A 25203-nucleotide genomic window follows, 5' to 3' on the forward strand; every position below is an offset into this window, starting at 1 on the left:
TTCTAGTTTTTATATGCATGTGTGTATATATATATGTGTGTGTGTGTGTAAATATATATACACATAGATTTTCAACAGGAAGTTCATTATCTTAAAGAATCATAATTTTCTAGATCCTTCTTATATCTCTTGGAATTCCAAGTTTTAAGAAAAGCTATTTTGGGGGGAGGAGGGGAAAAGCATGTAAAAAATAAATACAATTTAGAAATGTCTAACACTAGATTTGTTTCTAACAGTTGTTCCTCACTATTATAATTTCTGAATCACCTTCGGAAAACCTTAAATGTTTGGGATGCTGTATTTATAGAAAATTTTGTGGAATTGTGAAACTTCAGTAAAAAAAGAGTTGAGGTTTTTTTTGCAGCCCAACTTGATTTTTCTCTTTCTCCTAATAGTCTTATGAGATACTTCAGTCTGCTGGTTTTTCCTTTGAAAATGTCAATTTGAATAACATTCTGTGCACTTGTCTCAAAGGCTGAGAGATTCAGTGTTTACTCAATAGTGTTAAATTTGGTAAAACTGCATGTTAATTAAACTACAAGAAATTGAATTCAGTATAGTATTAGAATCTGTAATCACAACTGCAGTGTTATGAAAATTGTGAGACTGAAGCAAAGCAGTAACATTTTTTATGTTTCCTAACTGGCTTTAAACAACAACAAAACTGTTTAGCATAGTGAAGCATAGTGAAGGGAGTCCCTGGAGAAATACAGTCATGTCAGAACTATGTCTGGTTTGAATTAGCAGTGTCAGAGCTAGCTCAGTGTCTCTGCAGAACTTCCATTCTTCACAAGCATATCAAAGGTTCTAGCTTGCTCTTTCTTATTGTCCTTGGCTGTAATTCTTGATCTCTTAGACAGTGTTCATGTTTTGATTCTCTTCTGCCCTCTGTCTCTCACTGTATTAAAATAGGACTTTTCTGTAATTTGTTTTGTAAACATCAAAACTATTAGCAATAATTATGAGTCTTTTTTTTTCCATTTCTCTCTAATTCTTCTCTTTGCATGCCCATTTTTCAGTCTTTACATGTCTAGCTGTTGTTTTGCCAGTTCTTATTTTCTACATTTCTTGCTATCCTGTTTTCTGTAAATGCTTTTCCATTTCACCTGCTTTTCCCTTCTGCCCTGTATGAAACTCAAAGTTCAGTCACTCTTGGAGCATTTGATCTTGAGGTAAGAGTGACCATGTCTTTACCATTATCTTCCTTCCCTTCAGGCAACTTCCATGTTTTAAGAAGTGTCCTTTGACCATCTGCTGCCTTCTTGACTCTGTCTTCCTTCTTCCCTCTTTTTCCTCTATAAATTTTTTCCTCTATAAATTATTTATATATCCTATATAAATTATTTTTCGTTTCTGAGGGAGAAGATTCTATCTCTAATTATTCAGCACCTTCATATTTCAAATGTTAAACCTATCCATTCACTAGTGGCTACATTTTTTGCCTATGGTCTCCACCAATGACTATATAATTAATTACCTATTTAACATGTATTATCAATTATTGCAGTTCAAAGGAATTTAGAAATCATTTGAAAATGTTATCTAGAAATTTGGTTTAAAAAAAAAAAAAGAAAGTGGTGTGGTTTTACTCACTTAGTTTTACTTTGTAATTTTATTGTGTTTAGGCATTCTTTGTCAAAGAATACATCTTGAACCATCCAGAAGATGGAGAGAAGATCACACGCTTAAGAGAACTTACACTGGAGCAGGTAAAGTGGGGAAAAGACTGACAAGATGGTCTGTTCAGCTATTCTAGCTAAAAATATCCCGAGATAAAATAAAAAATATCAGAGGTTAGTAATTGCCCTGTGGTCTTCAGTGTTTTCTGAGTTACATTCCAAGTAGAGAGTAACTTTCCATACAAGCAGGTTTCTGGGCCATGCTAATATATTTTCCCTAGTCCTTTCCATCATCAAGTTAATCACTTCAAACTGGCTTGTGTAAAATAAAGGTGGAGTGAGAGGCCTGTCTTGTCATGCTCATATACAAATATTTGCACAAAATATTTTATCACTATGACAGAATAAACATTATTTCATTTTAACATTTGATGGCTTTGGCATATATTTGTATTTTACCAATATTGCAGAAAATATTTGCACTAAAAGGTTTGCTATAACAGCAAAAAAGCATTAAAAATCTTATTTCAATGAAAGATATCTAGTAGTAACTGGCAAAGTAGGTAGGCAGTAAAAGAAACACAAAGTGATCAAATTAAGCATATGAGTATTCTATGCTTTTTTTTTGCATTATTTCTCTATTCATTTATAAGCCAATGACCTACCAGCCTCAAATATGAAGTGTTTCCATTTGAAAATGCTGAGTATTTTTTAATCAAATATCTTACTAACATTCCAGCTTTTTAAACTGGCATTTATCTATTTTTGTTCTAGGCAGCATGTTGAAGTTTCAAATTTTATTGCCAGCTTAGAATTTGGCAAGATGGAAATTTCATTTTTCATCAGCATTGTGGGATCTTTTGGTCAGATCAGCCAAGTTACAGGTCCTCAGATAGTATAAATCAGAATAGATTCACTGAGCTCACTTTAATTTCACTTGTAGAATTTCACTTGAGACAATGTATAGTAATTGACATTATAATTTAATTTTTTCAAGCTATAGTTAATCTCACTGATGTTTACAATGTAAAACTGGAGTTAATAACTTCCTGTAACAAAAATGTGGGTTCCAAGCAATAGCAGCTCAACCCTCTCTGGCACCCACAGCTGATTTAACACAGAGCGTTTGGAAGGGCTGGCACGGCTGTGTGTGGATGGATGTGCTGCAGTCCTGACCCCAGGTCAGGGATGCTGTACAGCTGCGTGCCTGATCACAGGCTGCCTGAAAACATCAGCCAGGAGCTCTCATCCAAAGATATTACAGCACACCCTAGCTATTTTGTTTTTAAATCTGAGTTTATCTGATTCCTCATGTAACCAATTCAATATTTTGAATACATGTGACCAAATTTGAGCGAGATTCAAGTCTTAGCACTGTAATTCTGAAGCATGTCATGCCTTGTGTCAAGGATATACATCAGGCCACCACTTATGGAGGTTTCTGGGGAGCTGAAATAGGATAGGGACCATGGACTTCATTGCCAGTATATTACAGTCTCTGGTGGATTTGATCATTTTTTACAAATGTTCTTGTAGAAAATGGCTTTTATTTAGGGTTTAGAACTGCTCCTTTGTAAAGCTGCCATTAAGTCAGATTTTTCACTATGTTATCCATAGTGTTTTTTAATTTCACAGTAGAATATGAGTAGGTGAAACTTTTGGGAAAGTTGAACAGGAAGAGGGGGTAAATCCTCTTGCGTGCTTTTGGTCTCAGCCCTTTTGTGGTTACAGGTCTTTCAGAGATTTAGATAGGTGTTTTTAAGGCAATGTGCATTTTGTTGGATTGCTTTTTAATTGGTATCCTAATTGATGATGAGAGCTTAAAGAAAATGGATTACAAATATTTGTTCTTTTTCTGCAGGCCCAGATTCTAGAATTTGGCTTGGCGGTGCACGAGAAGGTGGTGCCACAGGACATGAGGCCGTTGCACAAAAAGCTGGTGGATCAGTTCTTTGTGATGAAGTCAAGCTTGGGAATACAGGTACTCACGTGAGCAGGTGCATGGATAGAACAGACTGTTCAGCTGCATTAAGGGCTGGTACATTTTCCCCAGCAACAAACAGTGACATCTTTTGGTTGTTTGTTCCCATTACAGCTTGTAGCCTTTTTGCAGTACCACAAAGCAAAGAGAAACATAAACTTCCCATACTGTGCAAAGTAGTCACGTTTTACTACTAGTAATGTTTTACTATCATTAGTGAAAAGTTTAAATATTTTCCTTATTAATGATGAAGCTGATCCAAAATACCATGTAACTACATTTATGTATAGTTATCTACATGTCTCTATATTATGAAATGCTTAATGATACTATGTTAATTTGAATTAATCTTCTTTTTATAACTCACCAGGAATTTTCTGCCTGTGTACAAGCTAGCCCTGTTCATTTCCCAAATGGAAGTCCTCGTGTATGCCGGAATTCCATACTTGTTTCTATGAGCCCTGATGCTGCCAGGGTAATACCACGACGCAGGCAAGTTAAATATTAGTAATGACATATTGCTACTACCCATGGAAGATGACCCATAAATACTTCTATTATGTGCATGCTTTCTTGTATGATCTGGCTGAAGTGTGTTCAGCCTTGAATAGTTCATATATGTGTTCTCTCTCCTTCTTTCTCTTTCTATTCTCTTCCCTAATTAAAGATTAATAAACATGTGCTGTTCTCACATGAGAAATTATGATTGACAATTAGAGTTAACCATTTTGTATTCCATTATTCATATAACAGCCCCTTGAGTTACCCAGCTGTCAATCGGTATTCTTCCTCATCACTGTCATCCCAAGCCTCTGCTGAAGTCAGCAACATCACTGGGCAGTCAGAAAGCTCAGATGAAGTTTTTAACATGCAGGTATAATTTATTGTCATTCTTCAAACTGTACAGAATCTTTCTTACTATTTTCTTCAATTATTTCATTCAGAAATCTCATAACTACTGCTGATGTTTCTTTTAAAAATGAGATGTTAAACTCATTCACTTATAAATAATTTTTTTAATGTAACTGTTTTCTCTTGTTTAAATTAGACCATTATTTTTTTACAAATGTAGTAAGTAGCAATGGACTATGATACAAAGTGATCTTACAGTGCATAGACTTTTCTGTCCAGTTGTCACATTGTGATGTAATTATTTTACTGTATTAATTACATTTCTATTTATTTAGTATTTGTGTAGTTAGATTAATGATTTTTATACTGATTTGCTATTATGAATTACTGATAAACTAAGTTAAAGTTCTTTGTTCTAGTGAAAAGCATGCTATAAATTTTTGTTTTCCAAACCAGTAAATGTGAGCTGGTAACAACAGCATCTCTTCTATACACAGCCTAGTCCATCTACCTCAAGCCTTAGTTCTACTCATTCTGCTTCACCTAACGTGACCAGTTCTGCTCCATCCAGTGCCAGAGGTCAGTGCTTCTCTGCTGTGGAAAACCATATTAAATGACTTTTGATACGTTACACAGCTGAATTTCTGCATGATGTCACTGGTCAGACATCATATTTAGCCAATTACTTAAGGAATCTGAATTATTAGAGACAGAGGATTTTTTTTGTCATAACCATAGAATTGAAGTGTCTTGAGTTTCACTGCATAAATTTAATCACTAGACATTTATATTCTAGCTTCTCCTCTGTTGTCTGACAAACATAAGCATTCCCGAGAAAACTCTTGCCTGTCTCCCAGAGAAAGGCCCTGCAGTGCCATCTACCCGACTCCTTTGGAAACTTCCCAGGTAAGAAGTTTGCTGGGAATCCTTGGAGAACAAATAGCTAAAAAGACAACAAAGGCGTGTGTTGAACTTCGAGCAGATTCGGTGCCTGTTCACCATTGTAACTTCTCAAGGGATTTTTTTATGGTTTTATAAGAAAATACTCTAAAATATTTTAGATGTAAGAGATGTGAATAGAGTACATAGTGCTTGGTCACATTTCTGCTTAATTTCTTTAGGTGTAGGTCTGTTTCTTTATGTTTACTTACTGAAGTGAGAGAGAGATGCAGAGACTTACCAGATGACACAGCCTGCTTGTGTGGAACAACAAGCATTTGTTCAATCTAGGGAAGAAGACAAAGAATGAAAAACTCTTATCACGCCAGTTGTCCTTGTTGAGCTCCCCTTTCTTTCCTTCTAAGAAAGCTGATCCTAGCCACTGTGAGATAATAACCCATTCCATGTGGAAATTTCTATTTTCCAATGTAATTTCAGAAAAAAATTATAGACATTTTTTTACACCAGAGAAAACAATGTAGTGTGTTCTTGCCTTAAAGTAGTGTTAGATGGGTCTGTCTGAAATGTGTATTTTTTGAGTATTCTGAAATTCAACATGAGCTTGGTCAGCTGGCCAATCCTGAGTCCTTATTTCGTCTTTTCTTCTTAATGGACCTATTTTCCCAAAGCGCTTTTCTTTAACACAGCTGCTGTTTTAATCCCTGCCATCACATAATGCACCTCTTGCTGAAGCTGAGAAAGATAAGAACATACATACAGTGTTAAAGGCTGTGCTTTCAACACTCTCATGTCTATCAGAAGTTTTACCGCTGATAAAAAACAACTCCAGGATTCTTTATTTTAGAAATTATTTATTGGTTTCTAATTAGCTCTTTTCTTGTCCCTTGTTTCTTTGGTTATTGAATTGGCTCTTGATTTAATTTTTAATCTCTTTTCTGTTTAAATCTTCATGCTGAGGGCTTAAGAAGTAATACTGAGGCTTAGCCAGACTTAAGGACAGTTCTCAGGAACTACTTGGAGCAGATAGATCTACTGGGCACTTTGTCAGTGGTAGTGGAGCCAAAACAACAGACAGGAAAGATCAGAAGATGCTCTTTAAATAAAGCGGTTTTACAGTTTGCCGCAAAGAAAAATTATCCCGTTTTTGCTCCCAGACTACAAACTCTTGCTTTGCCAAGTGGAATGTGACTTCTATCCCCCACTCTATCCGAGATTGCATAAGGGAGGCTGAGGAGCTCGTAGGCCCAGTCTCCGCTCTCTCTGAGACTCGCCCAGCAGGAAAGTCTCCCAATCTGTCTCTACCCTCAGTGTCCCATGAGAGGGTAAGTAGAAAATCTCCTTGCTCATACAGTGAAGTGTATTTCAAAGATGAGAAGGTCTGACGGTTTCTTTCTGCCCTTATAACCGTAAATATAAAGGATACATCTTTCTGGGGAAAAGTGAAATTTCTTTCTCTGCTGTTCCCTCAGCAGTAAAAATGGACTGTGATCAGAAACAACATCCCAATTCTCTGCCTTCTGATAAAGAAGGGGAAAATAATTCCACAGAACAATTGTAAGGAGATATCTTAGAGATACCTGCAACTCTCATTTAAATTTAGCTGCTCAAACTGTTCCTTGTCCTTTCTCCTTTTGTTCTAACACCACTTCAACAGCGTTGGTTGGAGCTTCACACTGAGAGGAAAGGACTGCCCATTTATGAATTACTTTGTTACATACAGCTCGATGAAAGCAATTTTCACATTAGTGTTTCACCTGGAAGAGGTGAGATTCACAGGGAAATTCCTGAACTTCAAGTCTTTCAAGCCATAGCTACCTTATTTAAAGAAGTTTGATGGACTTCACAGAACAAGACCACAGCAGTATTTCATCTGCTTCCTCATTGAAATTGATGCTCAAGGTTATGTACAGCTGTTTTTAGTCAACACCCATTTGTGCTTGCTTTGTGATCTCTGGCTGAATGGTTGTACAGTGTCTCTCCAGCTCTTCCCATACTCTGAAGAGGAATGGCTACTATCATTGACTGGTCAACAAGCCTCCTTAGTTTTTTGCGCTATTGTTCTTCCTATTGAAGCTTTTATAATTTCACGTTTTTGGGGTTTTCATTTGTGTGTCGTTAAACATGCTGTGATTGCTCTTGTTCTTCCATATGGTTTTATATCTCATTCTTTTTAGTATGTCTTTGTTTCTCTGTATTTCATTCAGCTTTTGTCTCTTTATCTCCTCCAATTTCAGTTGCTTTGTCAGCCGTTGCTCTTTACCTTTGTAACAGAAAATGGACTTCAACACTTGTCCACCACATCCTAGTACGCTGCAGACTCACTAGGCAGTGAACACTCAATCCAGACCAGGCAGGAACATATGGTCACACTCTCTGTCACATCAGAGTACATATGTACGTTTAACACCTCAGTTTAATATCAGGAAAACAGACATTATCTGACCCAGAATGACTCTCATATGACATGCAGCACACCTACTGTAGCTCAAAGTGTAGCAAAAGCATTCTGTCTCTGAGATGTTTAAAGTGAAGTTGAATTGAGCTTAAGTATTTGTTCCTCACTTTGCAACACAAAGCTGCAACATATTAGATCAATGATGATTGCTTTGCAGCTGAGTTTGCCATCTTCTGGAACCCCAGCATAGTACCTCACCAACTTGGCACAGTGCTCTGTGAACACTGGAAAGAGACAAAATAATAGGATTTTATTTGGATTTTACTGATCATCTGATCTTGCTTTTAAAGAAAAAAAAAAAAGTAAGGAAAAACCCCACATTTATCTGTTCCCATTTCCTCTGGAAAGTATGTCTGAATTACTTTTAGGATTAACTGTATGCTGTTTACATATGTTTTCAAGACAAACTAGTGACCCATGGATTATTTGAATGTTGCAAACGAATTCAATTGTAGAATTTTAATTTTTTTCATACATTTACTGTGATTTGTAAACAAAATGGATTTTAAGAAAATTAAAGACAAACATGCTTTATGTGTCAGCTCTTATCCACAAGAGAAGTAAGAAGATTGCTACCAAAAAAGTCAGGGTTGGAAAACAATACACACTGCTTTTCTTAGGTAACAGCCATAACTTGAATATTATCTTGTTCAGATCCTGATTCTGTAATGAAATTATTGCAATTATTTTAAGTAATCTATTAAGATATCTCTTTAGGAATGAGCTTTATAATGGGTTTTTTTTAAGGTGCTTGAAACTGTCAGAACTCAGTACATAATAATCCTCCCTCCAATTTCTTTGTGTACAATTTTCAGAAAACTAGTCTACTCCCTATCTGTATGCACTTACTTTAATTAAACCATTTATGTTCTTATGTGATGTTTACCACTCTGCCTCCTAAGCAGACCTGGAGGGGGGATAATAAAAATATATTTGTTCTTAAAGGCTACTGAAATACAACAGGAGCTATGTGTAAACCATGCTGTTCTCACTTTACAGAGAATGCTGTTTAATCATATTGGAGATGGTGCTTTGCCACGAAGTGATTCCAATCTGCCCGGCTCTGACAAAGGTAAGCAGACATGCTACAACATGCCAACCTTTGAAGAATGGAAACTTAGTTATTCCATCATGTGCCTGTAGAATGCAGCTCTTTTGAGTGCACACTGTCATCTCCAAGCGTCAAAACATTCTAACCAACTATAAATTATGCTAACAAATCTAAGTGTCAAAATACTTTGCCAGAAAGGGGAGAACTGAATTTAGCGCTCAACTTAGGCCCAGAAGTTTGCAGGAGGGGGTGATGGAGCAGCAGGTTTCATCAGGCTGCCTGTGAGACCTGTCCTTTCTGCTTCTCAAGAGAGACATATGTGGGGAAAAGCCAACTTCTGGAGAATGGGGCAAAGAGAAGGTAAAGAGATGACAGAGTCCTGAAGTTTGGTACCTGCAAGTCCTGTTTATCAAATATAACTCAGTGTGCTTCTGATTACACTTGGACTGAAAACAGCAATTTGTGGTTTCTTGCATTTTGGGGATTTTGTTTTTAACTACCATAAATGAGAAATATACATATATTTCCATAGAAAAAATATTGCTTCTTATAATTTTGCACATGGGGAAATCCAATATTGTTGGCATAGTAATTGTTTGCCATGATTTCATTATGTGCCTCACATCAATAATATGCTCCATCATTTCATGATGAAATGTACCTTTGTGGTATGCTGAATAAAGGATACAGTAAAATAAATGTATAGAAAGTAACTATTTTAATAATATATTGTAATAAGTACTGACCAGGAATCAGATTTTCTTTAATAAGAGCTGGGTTTTATAGGTATTTTTGTGTTTACATCTTTATGAAAACACAGGTGGATTTTTTTTCACAGGGCTGAAAAACATGAAATAATTTAACATGGAAATAGTAAAACTTTTCCACTGGCCTATGCAGCCAAGTACACCACAGAATTGTTAAAATGAAAGCCTTCTCTCCTGAAGGCTTTAGCAATCAAAAAAACTGACTGCTTGGATGACATAAAAGAAGAAAAATTGGCTTGTCAAGAGATTCAGGCATTTGAAGTACCTAGGTCTGGTGCCAGGTGGTTTTTAGGATAAGGGCAAAGCCATGCTGTTGGGTGACAGCTTACAATAAAAAGCAAATACTGTATTGCATATTTTGGCAATAACAAAGCAAAATGATCCTCTTGAAAATAGATTATTCTGTTCATTGATCCCAGGGTCAACTAAAGTGTCATTATACTGTAACAATATTGTTTCAGATATGAGACCAGTGTTACTTTTACTGTACTTATTGTAATAAGTCTGGTGTTTACTGGGGTTGCAGTCCTGAGAGCTCTAGAGTTGCTACAATGGTGACAATTGATGCCATCTGTTAGCAACAATACTTTGCTTTTTCTTTTCATCTTTGTAAATAAACACAGCATCCTTGCATGTGATTCTCTACTCACAATTGAAACCTGTAAACAAGAAGGAAACTGTCATGGCAAAGCAAGAGGTTTGAGGCTTTTAAGGTGGGGGATTTTTTGGTGGTGTATTTGGGAGATGAATGGAAGGTTTGAAGTGGTTGTATTCAACTCCTTTTTTTTTTTTTTTTTTTTTTGTCCTGCCCATGTTAAATGCCCTCTCCTTCTGTCTGACTTCTTTCCAATATTGGTGACATCTTGATGATGTGAGATAATCCAGTTCTATCAAGGAAGATGTTCCAGACCTTATGGGATCATTCAGTTAAAATCATAGAATCTGATCAGGGTAACAAAGAAAACAGCCACTTTTATGCATGTCAAGGTGGTAGTCAATTTACATAATCAAGCAGAGATCCTTGACCACAGATACAAAGTGTACAGAAATTTTCTCAGTCCATAATATTTCTTAATTTTTTTTTTCTGTCAGCTGTTTTGCTTTTTTAAATTTCTTCCAGTTTTTACTCCCTACATTTTGTGCCCTTCTTTCCAGCTTCCTTCAACTCTGGATTTGTAGTCTATGCAGGCAACACAGGAATGTTAGCACAGAAAGCTTTATGAAGGAGGTCAATAGGAATTTGGAGAGTTTCTTTCTCTAGTCCCTTCTGTATACAAAATGAGTTAATGGGAACAGTTTATGAATAGTCTGTTCCCTTCTGCCTGGAAACCTCTAAATAGGAGTCTGGTGCAAAGATAAACTGATTATATTAAAACGCTTCAAGCTTATCTCCCTTTGCGGCTGGATTTGCAGTGCACCAGAATGCAATCTCAGCTGCTGCTGGTCACAAACTGACCTGAGAGCCAGGTGCATCCATCAAGCATCCATGAGATTGACGGCTGCTGTTTAAGAGCTTTGCAAGTGCAGATGGAGAGCTTTTCAGGCATGCAGGTTGTTAGGCATTTGAGTTCTGTCTGGTTTTGCACTCATGGATAAAAGCAAGTCAGAGAACTACAAGTGTTGATGCCTATGACAGTTTCTTCATTCTCTTCCAGCTGTAAACACCACCCCCAGCAGCTGGAGCCTGGACAGTGGGAAGGAAGCCAGAAACACGTCAGAAAGTGGAAAGCTTATATCTCCTCCTGTACCACCAAGACCTGCACAGACCGGTGAGTTAATGGACTTCTCAGGTAAAGCTCCAGTACTTGAGGGCTTACATTCTTTTCACTCTGTTTGATGTTTAACTTCTTGGGCAGGTTAACTTATTATTTGATTTCTTGCATGAAAGGCTGTAGAACTGCCTCTGTGGGTATTTTCATCTCGTTAATGTTCTCTGCAGTTTCCAATATTCTGCCCCTTCACTAATGAATTAGCAGTTTCAGACAGTTCGTGTTAGTATGAGGAATTTAGTCTTTTGATTTTATGATAATTGGAGGTTAGCAATCAGAAATGATCATTAACCACAAAGAATCTTAGTGGCCAGAAAATGCACAGCATTCATGAAAGTATATCAGTTCTGTTACTATAACAATTTTGCCTTTCAAAAGATTAATTTCCTTTTAAAGGAAAGGCTGCTCAAGTGATACTATAAATATACTTGTTCTCAAAGGAGTGAGTAAACATTTTGTGTATTGTACTTAAGCCTCTAAGTTTGTCCAGCCATATTTCTAGTATATTTGGAGGTAAATGTTTGATATAAGTATATTATGTATTTTCTATTTTCCTATTTGACTTACAAATACATAATACATTTCTTAAGAACAAAAAGGGAAAAGTTGTTATACTGACTGTTTTTTTAACTTGTTATCATTTGGTAGATTGTAAATGAATTTAAAGTTATATAAAATTTGTCAGAAAAGGCAGATGCGGAAACTTTTTATGCATTGTTGCACTGCAAGATAATCCAGAGAACAAAGCAAAATAAACAAAATCTCTAAAACTATTTACAGCCATCAGCCAAGAGAACTAGAGATAATGTTTATGTATTGAATTATCTCTTATCCATTTATAAAGATTTCTTAGTGAAAATTGTAATGCCACAAGTGCACTGAAATCTTTCTACCTTTACAGCATCACCAGCAAGACACATAGCCTCCATTTCCCCTTCTCCTGCTGGAAGATCACCAATGAAGGTACTGTCTTATTGCAGTGAATTGCCTTTGTGAGACAGATCTCATGTGTTGTGGGGTAGGTGGTATATACTTAATGTGCATTATTTTGGATTATATTATGTTTTCTTTTTCTTATCATAGACTGTACAAAAACCAGTATTCTGTCTCCAACGTGGAAGAAGAGGAGGAAAACCTGTTCATTTTATTCCTCCAGCATTCTTAGGTGTTAGATTAGAGGGTCTGTTAGAGAGTATTTCCTGCTTCAATCATTTTAATACCCATTTTCCTCTGCAGGATGATCCAGAGTGGTTGTAAGAAGAAGCAAGTAGTTTGACACCTGCCAGTAGGACACATTAAGCATAGGCTGTGAATAAGCACTGCTAGTTAAGCATCCAAAGTAATTTAAGATCCAGGCTAAAATGAGCAGATTTCATTTCTATTTCAAGATGTTTGCACATGTTGGTACCCACATACTGGTACCTGCTTTTTTTCTGGAAAACTTGACTGGGAAATCTGTGTTTTCCACAGCATTGGAGCACACAAACACACAGCCTGCTTATTCCAGGCAAACCCTCATGCTGGCAGAGTGTGTCTCATTGGTCTTGGGGATAGTCTTTGCCACCCCATTGAAGCAGAGATGATTCTGCAGGTAGAAATATAAGAGTCAACAACATGGAAGGAGAGCAAATAGAAAGTAGCACCACTGGTGTTTCAGGCACTCAGATGCAAGGACAGAGGGAAGAAGCCCTGCCAAAGTAACCCCTCAGCAACCCAATGCCTAATTAATACTGCAGAGATACACATTGCCTGAGGAGGAGAACAGCACCCCACAGTATCTCCTTTCTTCTTGACGTCCCGAATTACAAGTCCACACTCATTGTCCTGTTTGCCTTCCCATAAGTGTAACATTACTACTTGTGTCTGCGCAGTGGCCCAAATTCATAATGAAGCAATTCTGCTGGCCATCAGAGAGCCCCACAGTCCTATTACCATTCTGCTGAAGTGAGCACCAGTCCCAAGTTTTGCCCTAATTGCTTACTAGGAAGCTCTTTAGAACATTAGGATCTTGTCCAGAGATGAGTGATCCTTCCTTTTCATGCTTAATGGACACAGTACTGATGATTCTTAGGGATGTTTGAAGCTTGTCCTAAAGTTCTTCTTCTATATGTCTGGACAGAATTTAAGCATTTTACAAAGTCTGGATTGCTGCTTGGATGTGGAATGCTGGCCCAAAATACTTCTGAGAACTGCTGGATCTCACTTTGAGCATCCATGAATTTCCAGACTGTTTTGGTGTCTAGACTGTTACTTGCTACTGGTAGAAGTAGTCTGTGCTGTTTTACCTGAACCAAGGGGTTACATGTGCAGGCTTTACATATTTGTCATTGTTCTAAATGACAAAAGCAAAGGTCCTAAATCTTATACATGGTCACTTACTCCAAGTATCCAGTGGTCTTGGAACTGGAGCCAAATACATAATTTATTTGAAAACCTTGATCCTGGGTGTTTGTGGGATTAAGAGTGCAGTTGGAGCTTCCTCACATACAGAGGAATGGAACATGAAATGAGTAGTTAAACAGGCTCCTGAGAAAGTCTGAAATGTCTTCACCAGGTGTTGAGCTTTAAATAAAATTCGCTTTGCTTTTCCACAGCCATATACAGGGCTCAGATTTTAGCCTTTCTTCTAACAGTGTGCTACCAGAGAAAACCATCTTAGTACAAAACCCACTGATGTAAATGAAGAATTTTTTTTTCTCCATTGATTTCAGTGCTCTGTGGATCCAGTCCTAGATGGATAACTAAAATTATCTCAACAGCATAAAGTCAGTGCAGCCAGCTCTGTACACCCCTGCCCCTCTCCTCCTCCACTCCCATCCTTTGCATGGCTCCCACTCTCACCTCAAGCTGAGCAACTGAGCATCAACCAGTCTAACAAGAATGGGAGTGAGAAATTTGTCTTTATTTTGATTTCTCCATTCCTTTTTTAGCCTGAGGCTTGAGACAATAAGTTGGGATTGTCTCAGATGAGTCCAGTCATAATTAGATATGTTGCAAAAAAATTTTAACTTGGAAAGCATGGGCTAACCTTTCACAGTTTTCAGTTGAAGTTGCTTCGCTGGACTAGAACTGTTCAATGGTTTTAGGTAGGCCTTTATTGTCCATGCCTTTTATTTGTCATCAGCACTGTTGTTGCTGCTTGGGCCCTCAGCTGCTGGTCCCTCACCATCCCTCACTGACCTGTGAGGCTGCCAGTGCAGCCCTGGCCGCCTGTGCCCTCCATATGCCCTTGTCCCTGAGGCACACGTGGTGTGTTGTGTTTGTATGTCTAAGGAGCACCTGGGAGATGGGGGAGAGGAAGGGTGGTGATGCTGTCATCTCCTGCCATTCTTCTGCTGCTGCTCCAAATGGGAGCAGGACCAGCAGAGAAGGGGGCTGGCACCCAGCAGTGGCTCTTGATACCTGCTTTGTGCTACTCCCACAACACTGGTTTTATGGTACCCGCAGAAACAATGCCATGATGTAAGTGCACTTTTCACTGTACAGCAATGCACTAAAAGCTGTGAGGAAAAGGTTTGGAAACTGAATTTGGGATATGAGAGCCTGCAGTAGCAGCAGTGACTGGGCTTTGGCGTTAGGGGGCAGGATACCCCCAAGTATTCCCTGCGCCCAGTGATATATTTCACTTCCAGCTGGGAAAACTAAGGGTGCATTCTAAAGACTTACAGATTTTTCAGGGTATTGTGACAGTAAGATAATATTTAAAAACAATTTTATTTCCACTTATATGAATTACTGGCATGAGCACTATCTAAGGTGTACCTGGGCACTACTGAAATGAGCTTTTTATCAGTTTCTTACCAGGTCTTGATTAAACAGGGACAGAAACACTTCTATTTATCAAAGCTCAGAGTTACATGCGCTGTATCCGTGTATGTTTTCAATCTGAGCACAGAAACACTCTCCCTCCTATCTGCCAGGTAAATTCTTCTTCTGCCCTTTCTTTTGAGCAGGGGTCTGTGCAATCATTCACACCATCTCCAGTGGAGTATCATTCCTCGGGACTCATATCCAACTCCCCGGCGCTGTCAGGGAGTTACAGCAGCGGCATCTCTTCGCTCAGCCGATGTAGCACATCAGAAACATCAGGCTTTGAAAGCCAAGGCAGCGAACCAGCAGTGACTGTCCCAAGCTACAGCATTTCTGAGGAGCCTGTGAGAAAAGAAAGCAAAACCCCGCCACCTTACAGTGTGTATGAGCGGACTTTGAAACGCCCCGTTCCTCTACCTCACAGCCTCTCCATCCCGCCCGCCGCAGACCCCCCGGCACTGCCACCCAAGCCACAGCTGGTCCGGCCAAACAACCTGGAAAACAGCAGCAGGAGGACTGAGCAGGTTCCCCGGCCCAGGCCTCTGCCCCGCAAAGTCTCTCAGCTATGAGAAGCCACTTTTATATTTAATTGCAACATGTTCTTTACTGTTTAAGAAATAATATTTTTTAAGAATGGTAAAACTCATTTAGTTAGGCACTTTAATATTTTGTCCACTTTTTCTTTTGAGTAATTTCAAAATGCTTATTAATATTATGTTGCACATTTGAAATTAAATTACTAATTTATGTTGCCAGATATTACAGGAAGCATGAATGAGAGGATTTTTTTTTTAATTTCATGGTGGTGAATACTGATAAATGCTATTATTTGTGCTTTATTTTTATTTGAAAAATCTAAAACCCTACAATTCTCATCTGAGTTTGCTGAATGCTTCTTACAAAATGCAGAATATACTGACTGGATCTTTACTACTAGAGACAAATGCACGCTTTCTAACAAAGTAGTCTGTAGACTAGGATGTTTCTGCAAGTAGGCTGAAAGTTGTTTCTCTTACCTGATGAACAGGTTGGTCATTTCAAATGTATGTGGCAAAACTGAGATAAAATGCAAGTTATACAGCAGAGGACTGTTGTAAGAATGTGGTTTGGAATTTTTGAAACACACACTTGGCTTATGTTATTTTTAAGATGGAAAAATACCTGTATTTCATTCAGCATACAGCACCATTCTGGTGATCCTGAAAAGGTTTTGTGCCATTCGTGTATGTACCTGACACATCCGTTTTCTTTTTGAGGTGCAATTTACTTTTATTCTTCCAGTTAATGTATTTTTTTTGTTGTTGTTTTAGTTTTGGGTTTGTTTTTTTTTTTTAAGCTAGGAGTTTTCTAGTGAATGCTCTCTGCTGTTCTTGAAAGTTCACCCTAAAATACAATCTGTGTATGAAATAGGTACAACTCAATTGTTCATTTAACTTGTGCACAAGAGTCAGTACTGACTATTATCAAGACAATTCACTAAATGAGCCAATTTTTTAAAATACAAATGGCTGGTTTACAATTCATATATTTCAAAAGCTAATTGCAAAGGTCATTAATAATTTTGTAAAAATCTAGCAAAAATTCTGAACAGTTCCTTGGATGTGTATGAGCCATTGGAGCCAAGCTTTTGATTTGCTTTTTAGCTTGAGTTCATCACCATCATCTTTATTGTTGGGAATGGTGTTTGGCCTTAGGTTGTATTTTAGTGACTGGCATCTGAAGAGCTCTGGAAAGCTAATGCCAAGACATAGGAATGTGGAGGGAAAAGAAAAAAAAATGCACCTTCTGTATGTATGTTTTGTATCCTCTTTCTTTTATTGACTGTTTAAATGTGCTTGGGAACAGATGTGTGAACTGCATTTTAAATCATATTGTTAAAAATATTCTCCCTCTTTTGTTGGGAAGCTCATGTTGATCTTAGCTGTGTTTGATTTGTTGATAGTTTAACTGGAAGAAAGTGACCACTTTTTTATATTCTCTCAATTAAACCTTCAGCAGTTACAAGCTGTTGACAGTAGTTATAGAAGTTTTCTATAATAAATGTTCAAGTATTTTTGTACATAATTGGTAAATTTTAATAAGGAGTGTACCATTATGTGAAAAGGAAGCAAACAGTGTGTATGCAGTAAGATTGTTATAATTATGCCAAATACTTTATGTATGGAAAAAAGAATATTTGTAAATATGTGCTTTTAACAATAATTCTGCCATATTGACTTTACAATTTTGAATGTCAGAAAAAATAATATATGTTAAAATATTTATGTTTTAGTGAAAGTATTCATAACTTGAAAAGGAACATATGAATTTTAGCTTTGTATCTTGCTGATTTGAAACTCTGGAATTCCTTGAACTAGCTCTTGCTTTCTACTATAACATTTTATGTCTGTAACCACATCATAAAACCTGTAGAAGGCTACATATTTATGCTGATATAAAGAAGTAATGCCTGAAATTTAAATAAGGTGTCACAAGTAAGATAACAAAGCTGCTCTGATTTTTTTCCACCATGTAATTTAATAGATTTTGTTTACTAGTGCTTGAGCACAGTACAGTATGAATCAGTGTTATTTGCTCCTGAAGCCTTTTTTTTTTTTTATTTCTGGCAATAAGCAGAGTTGATGACCTTATCATTTGTGTGCATTACTGGTCAGCTTTGCAGCAAAACATTTCACAAAATATCTGTTTACCTAGACACTCGTATTGGTTGCTGCGTAATGTCAATATGAGATAAAAGAACTTGCTTAATCTTTACAGTACAACTTGTTTTCTACAGAATAAGAGATTCTAATTCAGTTAGCCACAGAATGAAAGTTTTTTTTTTGTTTTGTTTTGTTTTTGTTTTTGTTAAAAATCTCCTGATCAAGTTTTCTCCCTATTTGGACTCATAATTGCTTTGTGAGACAAGGTGGGGAAGAGTATTGACATGCTCTTCTGAACAAGTGAAGAACGCAAAATTTACTAGAGAGTTCACTGTAAATTAACCTGCATGAGCATTCTGTTTTTATAACCAGGACATCAGAAATATTCTGAATGATAGAAAATGGTGTAAAATTGACAGAGTACTCTTAAGCCGAGTTAACACATTTTCTGCTTAGCCAGTTTTGACAAATTGATTCTGTAGATCAGTTTTTCAACCTGATTACCTATAAAAAATGTAGTATGAAATTTTGTTATGTATGTTGCAACACCCACTGCTTGAAAACCTAATGTAAATAAAGGTCTTGTTTGAATTTTATGTAGTAGTCATAAATATAATTTTACTGCTTTCTGTAAAAATGATGGTGAGTAATTCGGAAGCTCATACAGGAAGGCCAATGGGAACAAGTTGCTCTTACTTCTCAACAGCTTGAACGTTAGCCAATGTGTGCGTAATAGGTGACATAATCTTGTATTCAAATGGCTTATTTGAGATGCTGGAGTCTCTGGGAAAGAGAAACATCCTCAAGCTCAGCTGGCTGGCTTTGAAATGACGCAGTTCAGACTGGTTCTCATGATGGCATAACAGCTCTGTAGTGTGAGTGAGCTCAGTTATGATGTCCCAGGTCAGATGCCGTGTCAGGCCAACTGCTGTGCCCTGAAAGAAGCACAAATGCTGAAGTTGCCCCTCTTAGTAAAGGTTTCAGGGCAGTGCAGTTCTGGCCCTGCTCACATGGAACAGGGTCTAGTGAAAATCTTCTGTATGAAAGTGGCACCTTGCCCACCTGCCTGAACATTCTTCCTGTTCACTGATTGTCCAATAGCACCTGCAAAAAGAACAGTGACAGAGCAAAAACATACCAGTAGGCAGAGTCAGTGCCTGAGATATAAATGATGAAAAGCATCTTGTTTTGAATGTAACTGTGGTCAGTGAGGCATGTAGCAGCATTGTCTGAGTAAACCCAGGTGCTGACAGATTCAGATCTTTGCTCCAGAACTCTGCAGGTTGCTAGAATTTCTGATGATTCAGGCAGAGCCCTGACATGTGCTGGCCAAAGGGTGAAGTCCTATCTGGTGGGATATTGTGGAAGGATGGTTGCCATTGGATCCCTTGAGATTCAGACTTTGAACTTTTTTCTTTACCTTCTCTTTGACATTTTAATTCAGCTTTTGACATATACTTCATAGAAGAAACTAGAATGATTAGTTTGGATAACATTAACCAAAAAAAAAAAAAAAAAAAGGGGGGAATTAAACAGCTAAACTATTCAAACCTCACGAATAGGAAATGTTTAGAGCTGCATATCTCGTGTGCAATAAGCACCAGGTCAGGGACTCTTCCTGGGTGGTAAATAAGGCTGCTGAAGAAAGAGGATTATTTTTTTTTTAAATGATTGCTCAATAAGGACCTTGGTGTGTGTTTTGAAGGCTGAAGGCTCAGATTTCAGTGGGGATGCAGCCTTCCAGGCACAGCTGGGCAAACTTACCTAGGTTAGAACTTGTGTTAAGGACACAGTTCAGATCTCCTCTTTAATTGACTGATATTCATCTCAGGAAGACTGTTAGAAGAAGGGAAAAGAAGGTCAACAGTCCCTGCTAAACAGTTACTTTCTTAACCCATGGTGTGTAATGATGCAGTGCATTTTGCAATTAACATCTCAATATTTTAGGGAGCAAGTTAATGTCAAAATTTCATAGTAAATAGCTTCTCTGATAGCTCATAAGCTGCTGAAATTTTGGTTAAATATTTAAATGTTTTACATCATTGATTTGCTATGGGAACTACATCTACTTCTGTCTTCCAATTTATTTTACTTCTGGAAAATTCTGCAGAAGAACTTTCTGCATTACATTCTTACTTATTTGTGAGAGACTACTATTGCTGCTGGTTTTTGTTGACCTCACTGACTTCCCTTGAAGTGTTTCCTCTTCCTTTTCAAAAGAAAGACCATCAGCGAGGAGCTACTTCTGCCTTTCCTGTGGGGAATATTTCAAAAGCACAGCCTGAATGGGATGCAGCACAGCACCTCTTCCCCGGGGGGACTTATAAGCAAGGCTTTGGGAACAAAAGCTGAGGGGGAAGTTTACCTATAAAGCTATTCCCATAGGAGTTTGTGTTCACAGACAGAGCAATAGCTCAAGACAGGGACTAAACTAATTTACTAAAATCAGGAGGTGGGATGTAGGTAATGTCCAACAGGCTCTGCTAAAGGGGGAGGCTTAGTCCCAGTATGTCCTATAAATGGGAGTCCTTTGCCTTATTTCCTGATCTTTTCATGGAGAAAGTAATGCCAGGTAGACAGACAGGGTGGGGGGAGGGTGTAAGATTTATTTTAGGCTTGGTGAGCATGGGTAGGAACGGGGAAGAAATGCTGAATATACACTTTAAGCCTAAGTTGATTTGAGAGATCATTCCTCTGGGTCTCTGGGCCACATTACATTCAAGGGATGTAACTTGTGCAATGATTTGCTCTTATACTCTGAATGCACCCTGGAGAGCCAGCTGTCCATCTGAACTCCCATGCCAGTATCATTTTGCCTTGTGTTGAGAGAGGAGGGTTTGCTGCAGGTGTGCTGGAGCAGAGTCTGATGCAGCCTGATCTCTGTGCTTCTTTTTGAGATATTCAGTTCACCTTTGTAAGTACAGTGCTGTGGTAAATCCAAGGATGTGACACAACACCCAGTAGAATAAATCTGAAGATTCATACCAAGGTTTTAGAAATGGCATGTGTCCAAGAGGAGTTGGGTGAAAGCAGCTGGTACCTAATGAATTTGGTCCCATCTGAAAAAAATGAAACTTTCTAACATGAGCATAAAACACTTTACAAGGAACAAAACATATCAATAAACTCAACTTATTTTCAGCTAGTGTATTAGGAGTTGAAGCAACAAAATATTACTGTGCTGTGCTCTTCTCAGGCCATTAAGTTCAGCAAGAGAAGATTGTGCACACTGGACAGAGGCTTTTTATGTTGCCAAGGAGAGTTTTCCTGCATCTACAGTTCCCCCTTCAAGCTCTGTCTCAGAACTAAAGCACATCTTGTCAATCCCCCTGAAGCTATAATTCAGTGGACTTTTTATAGCTGTAAAACCTGAGCTGCATGATGATAAGCCAGCAAAATCAAAGCAAGTCATAACCTGCTACTTTGAACATGCAGACAGGGGTTACAGGGGAGCAAACAGGGAGAAAAAAAGGGAGAAAATTGGTTTTCAGGCCATAAAGATCAATTTTGACTTCTGGAATCTTGGCTGCATTTTGAGAAGTACTGTATTTTCATCACATGCTTTACTGGGTTTTTCCCTCTGTGTGAGATAATGCTGGGAAATGGTTTTCTCTGGTGTTTGTGTAGATTTGAATTATGATATTTGTCCTGTACCCTAAGAAAATGGTTTTCAGGGTTTTGTTTGTTTTCCTTCAGTCCTGTGACAGGGTAGGACAGCAGAAATAAGACAACACTGGTCAGTGCACCACCAGAGGTGGTCATGGACAAGGGGCAATGGCTTCCAACTGAAAAAGAGTAGGTTTAGATTACATGTCAGGAAAAAATTCTTTACTCTGAGGGTGGTGAGGTACTGGAACAGGTTGCTCAGAGAATTTTTGAATGCTCCATCCCTGGAAGTGTTCAAGGCCAGGTTGGATGGTGCTTAGAGAAATGTGATCCAGTGGAAGGTGTCCCTGCTCACAGCATGGGAGGTTGTAACAAGGTGATTATGGTCCCTTCCAACCCAGGCCACTCTATGGTTCCATGTTCCGAGAAAAACATCTATATTCTCTAGGTAGTTCTTGAACTCATACCTTCAAAGGCTAAAATTCAGTTCACTGTGGACCCCTCACACCTATGCACAAGGACAAAAAACGGGTGAGCTCCATCTTGCGGTGGGAAGTGTGCTTCTCTATGTGCCTCAGGCATGGTGAGGTATGGGCATGGATGGGCACCATGGAATGCCGCCCTCTCTTTGGTGTCCATATTGCTGCAGCAGTGATGTACTTGTGGTACATGGAATATCATAACTAGCTGTCACAGTGTGGCACACAATTGTCTTACCTGCAACAGCTGCAGCTGTGTAAAGTACACAGAAACAATCAAAATGTCAAATTAAAAGACAAAATTGCTATTTATTATTCTCACTAACTCTACACTTATTTATCTTGATAACTGGGAAACTTGGTGGATTTTTAAAATTCTCTCAGTGAGCCTTTTCTGGTTCAGTGCTATTTTTATTGAAGATAACACCGGCCCATCTTGCAAGTGAAAGTTTCAGCAGTTGTACTACATGAAACCAGGCACAGCATGAATGACAAATCCTCAACACTGTGTGGGCTCATTAGAAAGATTTGTATTCCATGCTGAGCTGAAGGAGAGGGAGTGACCGGGGAGACTCTGAGCAGACACTAAACCATGGAAGCAGCAGCAGAAATGACAGCAGATGGCAGGGTCAGCTCATTAACTGCATTTATCCAATGGGAGACTTCCCATATATTGTCAAGCAACAATAAAAAAATATAATCTGTCAGAAATTCCACCTGGTCATAACTGATCATCATTAATAAATCTGTTCCAGAACAGGCAGCTAAAATCTCAGCTGTGATTGCATAACTGAAACTAATCAGCAAATGATAATTGCTGAGGTGAGTTGCTTTGGTTAGGTGACAAAAGGAACCAAAGCCGTGGCTGCTGGCAAATGGAAAACTGTTCTGTGAAGGTATGCTGGGCTGACAAAATATCTGGCGAGTTTGCTGTTTCAGTCTAGCTCTTTGTGTTGTGAAACACCGGATTGTAACACTTTGTTCTAGAAACACTAATTATACATAAGTGACTAAATATTGCAGCTATATTAACATGAATTTGCCCTGTAAACCACAGGTTTATTCCTCATTTCCACCTTGGTGTCTACAAAAAAAAAAAAAAAAAAAAAAAAAAAAAAAAGTCAAGAGACAGGAGTCTACCTGAACTAGAGAAAAAACTTCGTTTAAACAATATTATGAATTTATTGTTGACATAATGCTGACAAATTTCAAACTTAACCTTTTATGTAGTTATCCATGCAGCACTCCTGAAGGGAGGCTCAGGGTGGGGCCAGGTCCCAACCTGAGCAGGTGGGGGCCACTGGAAGTCTGATGACCACTCCAAGCCTGCTGTGCTGGACTTCCATGGCAATTCCCCAGCTACTCTGTCTTGCCCCTTTGGAAGACCAGTCCCCTCAGCCAGCTATGCCATCAGAACTGTTGGCACCTGCTACTGTGCCAGATGCCAAAATGAACTTCCTGTTCTGCTGCTCCACCAGTCAACCGGCAGCACACAGCACAGTATGAACATGGCTTAAAACACGTCTCGCCCAGTTTGTCCCAGTCTCTTCAGGTAGCACCACCACCGCCTCAGCCAGGCCTGGTCGCCACAGGCAGCCGTGCGGTGCAGCCTGCCCTGGACCTTGTCACTGAATTCCGAGGCACCGGTGGTGACAGCACAAAGCTACCCTGAATGCTGCTACCGCCTGGCCGCTGCTGCCGCTCACTGCTGAAGAGCTCCACCGACTCCCAGCTGCAGCGTGTGCCACGCCAGGGCCCTGCTGGGGGCGGCCAGCAGTGCGGAGTACCCGGCGGGCCGCTGGGCCCTGCGTGTGCGTGTGCACGGGGATGAGGGCAAGGACCAGGGCAAGGGAAACAAAGCAGATGAGGACAGGCACTAGGCACACAAAGCCGCCCCGCGCAGTGGCGGTGGTCTGGATCTTCCGAGAGGGCGGCAGGGACGCGCAGTGCTCCCAGGCTGGGACGCGCTGCTGCTCCCGGAGCGGGTTGGGCAGCTCTGAGCGCCGGCTCCGGGCACCAATAGAGCCTGCAGCGCCACAGTGGCCGGCAGCACGCCTGGGGATTTACCGGGGGCGTCACATACGGCACGGCACGGCATAGGCATGGTGGAGGCACTGGCACGGCACAGGCACATGTAGGCAGACAGCTTGTAGTAATTGGGAGTGGGGGCTGCAGCCGAGCCTCATCCCTAATGGGCTACAGCTGCGCAGGACAGGTGACCAGTATTGAAGGTAATGGGACATGGAGTGCCGAGGTCTACTGACCAATAACCAAAGGGAACAGAAGGCACACAGGTGTAAGGCATGCAGAATGAAAGGCATAAAAGGTTGGACTGAAGAGCAATAAAGAGTAGACGTTTGAAGCCTTCTGATGTGGTATGGTGTTGCTCTGTATGGGGATGCTGATGGGGAAGCTTTCTGACATTGTATGGCGATACTCTGTGTATTGTGGGCATCTCAACTGCGATATATGCAGTGATAGGTACAGGTATGGCACAAGCCCGGGCGCATGGGGAGGAGGCGGCACGGCCCGGGCTGCTCCAAGCCGGGCTGGAGGCTGCGGCAGGCGCTCGAGCAGCTCCCGCCTCACCGCTCCGGGCTCTTCCCTCAGCGATGGGCCGGGGTGCCTCTGGGCACCACGCTCCCCAGCAGGCTGATTTTGCCTCCCCATCTTTCTTTTGAAGAGCCAGTTTAGAAATGGTGCCTTGAAATATGTGTGAGTGTTTTCAGGCTCTTATGGGCAAGAAAGCATCATGCCATGCTGTCCTTGTTTAATGCGTTTAGCAGCACTAAAAGTAAGTTACTTAACAATGACAGAAACGACAGTTTTTCAATCTCACTGCTGAATCCTCAGCCTGACTCCAACTCAGTCAGCAGCACTTGACAAAGAGTATTGCAGTTGTTTTTATTTTTATCTGGAGCAGACAAACTGCTGTGGCTCCTTCTGGGTCTTCTGCAGGTGTACTCTCTGCCTGTAGAGCAACATATTGACAAGGTCTTATAGCAGTCAGGGGAAGAACGAGCAATCCATCTCGCCTGCTTTGCCTGCATTTCACTAAATGCCTATTAAATGATACTTCAGTACAGCACAATAAAAGGAAAAGGGCAGGCTCCCACCCTTAAGCATATTTCCAGCTGGAAATCATGGCACAGTAGAGTCAGAAAATAGGTGAATAAACAACATAGCAGAAATATTGACTCCACAGCAGAGGCTGCTCTTGGGCAAACAGCTTATTGAGTACATTGCTGTATGAGTTCTCAGCACCCAAATAA

General features: G+C 39.5%; 1 protein-coding gene across 1 annotated transcript in view; it reads left to right on the plus strand.

Annotated features, from left to right (window-relative positions):
• The window catches only part of DOCK4 (dedicator of cytokinesis 4), a 161470-nt gene extending 143061 nt beyond the window's left edge, over nucleotides 1-18409 (plus strand). Inside the window, exons 44-54 of the mRNA XM_041421047.1 lie at nucleotides 1626-1709; nucleotides 3481-3600; nucleotides 3971-4092; nucleotides 4354-4474; nucleotides 4950-5031; nucleotides 5249-5358; nucleotides 6507-6674; nucleotides 8807-8879; nucleotides 11281-11394; nucleotides 12296-12357; nucleotides 15348-18409. Coding sequence (XP_041276981.1) covers nucleotides 1626-1709; nucleotides 3481-3600; nucleotides 3971-4092; nucleotides 4354-4474; nucleotides 4950-5031; nucleotides 5249-5358; nucleotides 6507-6674; nucleotides 8807-8879; nucleotides 11281-11394; nucleotides 12296-12357; nucleotides 15348-15773 — 1482 coding nt within the window. The 3' untranslated portion in view covers nucleotides 15774-18409. The remainder of the gene's footprint in view (nucleotides 1-1625; nucleotides 1710-3480; nucleotides 3601-3970; nucleotides 4093-4353; nucleotides 4475-4949; nucleotides 5032-5248; nucleotides 5359-6506; nucleotides 6675-8806; nucleotides 8880-11280; nucleotides 11395-12295; nucleotides 12358-15347) is intronic.
• The last annotated feature ends 6794 nt before the right edge of the window (nucleotides 18410-25203 follow it).

This window comes from Onychostruthus taczanowskii, unplaced genomic scaffold (genome assembly GCF_017590055.1).
Source record: "Onychostruthus taczanowskii isolate IOZ18803 unplaced genomic scaffold, ASM1759005v1 scaffold68, whole genome shotgun sequence".
Classification (NCBI taxonomy): Eukaryota; Metazoa; Chordata; class Aves; order Passeriformes; family Passeridae; genus Onychostruthus; species Onychostruthus taczanowskii.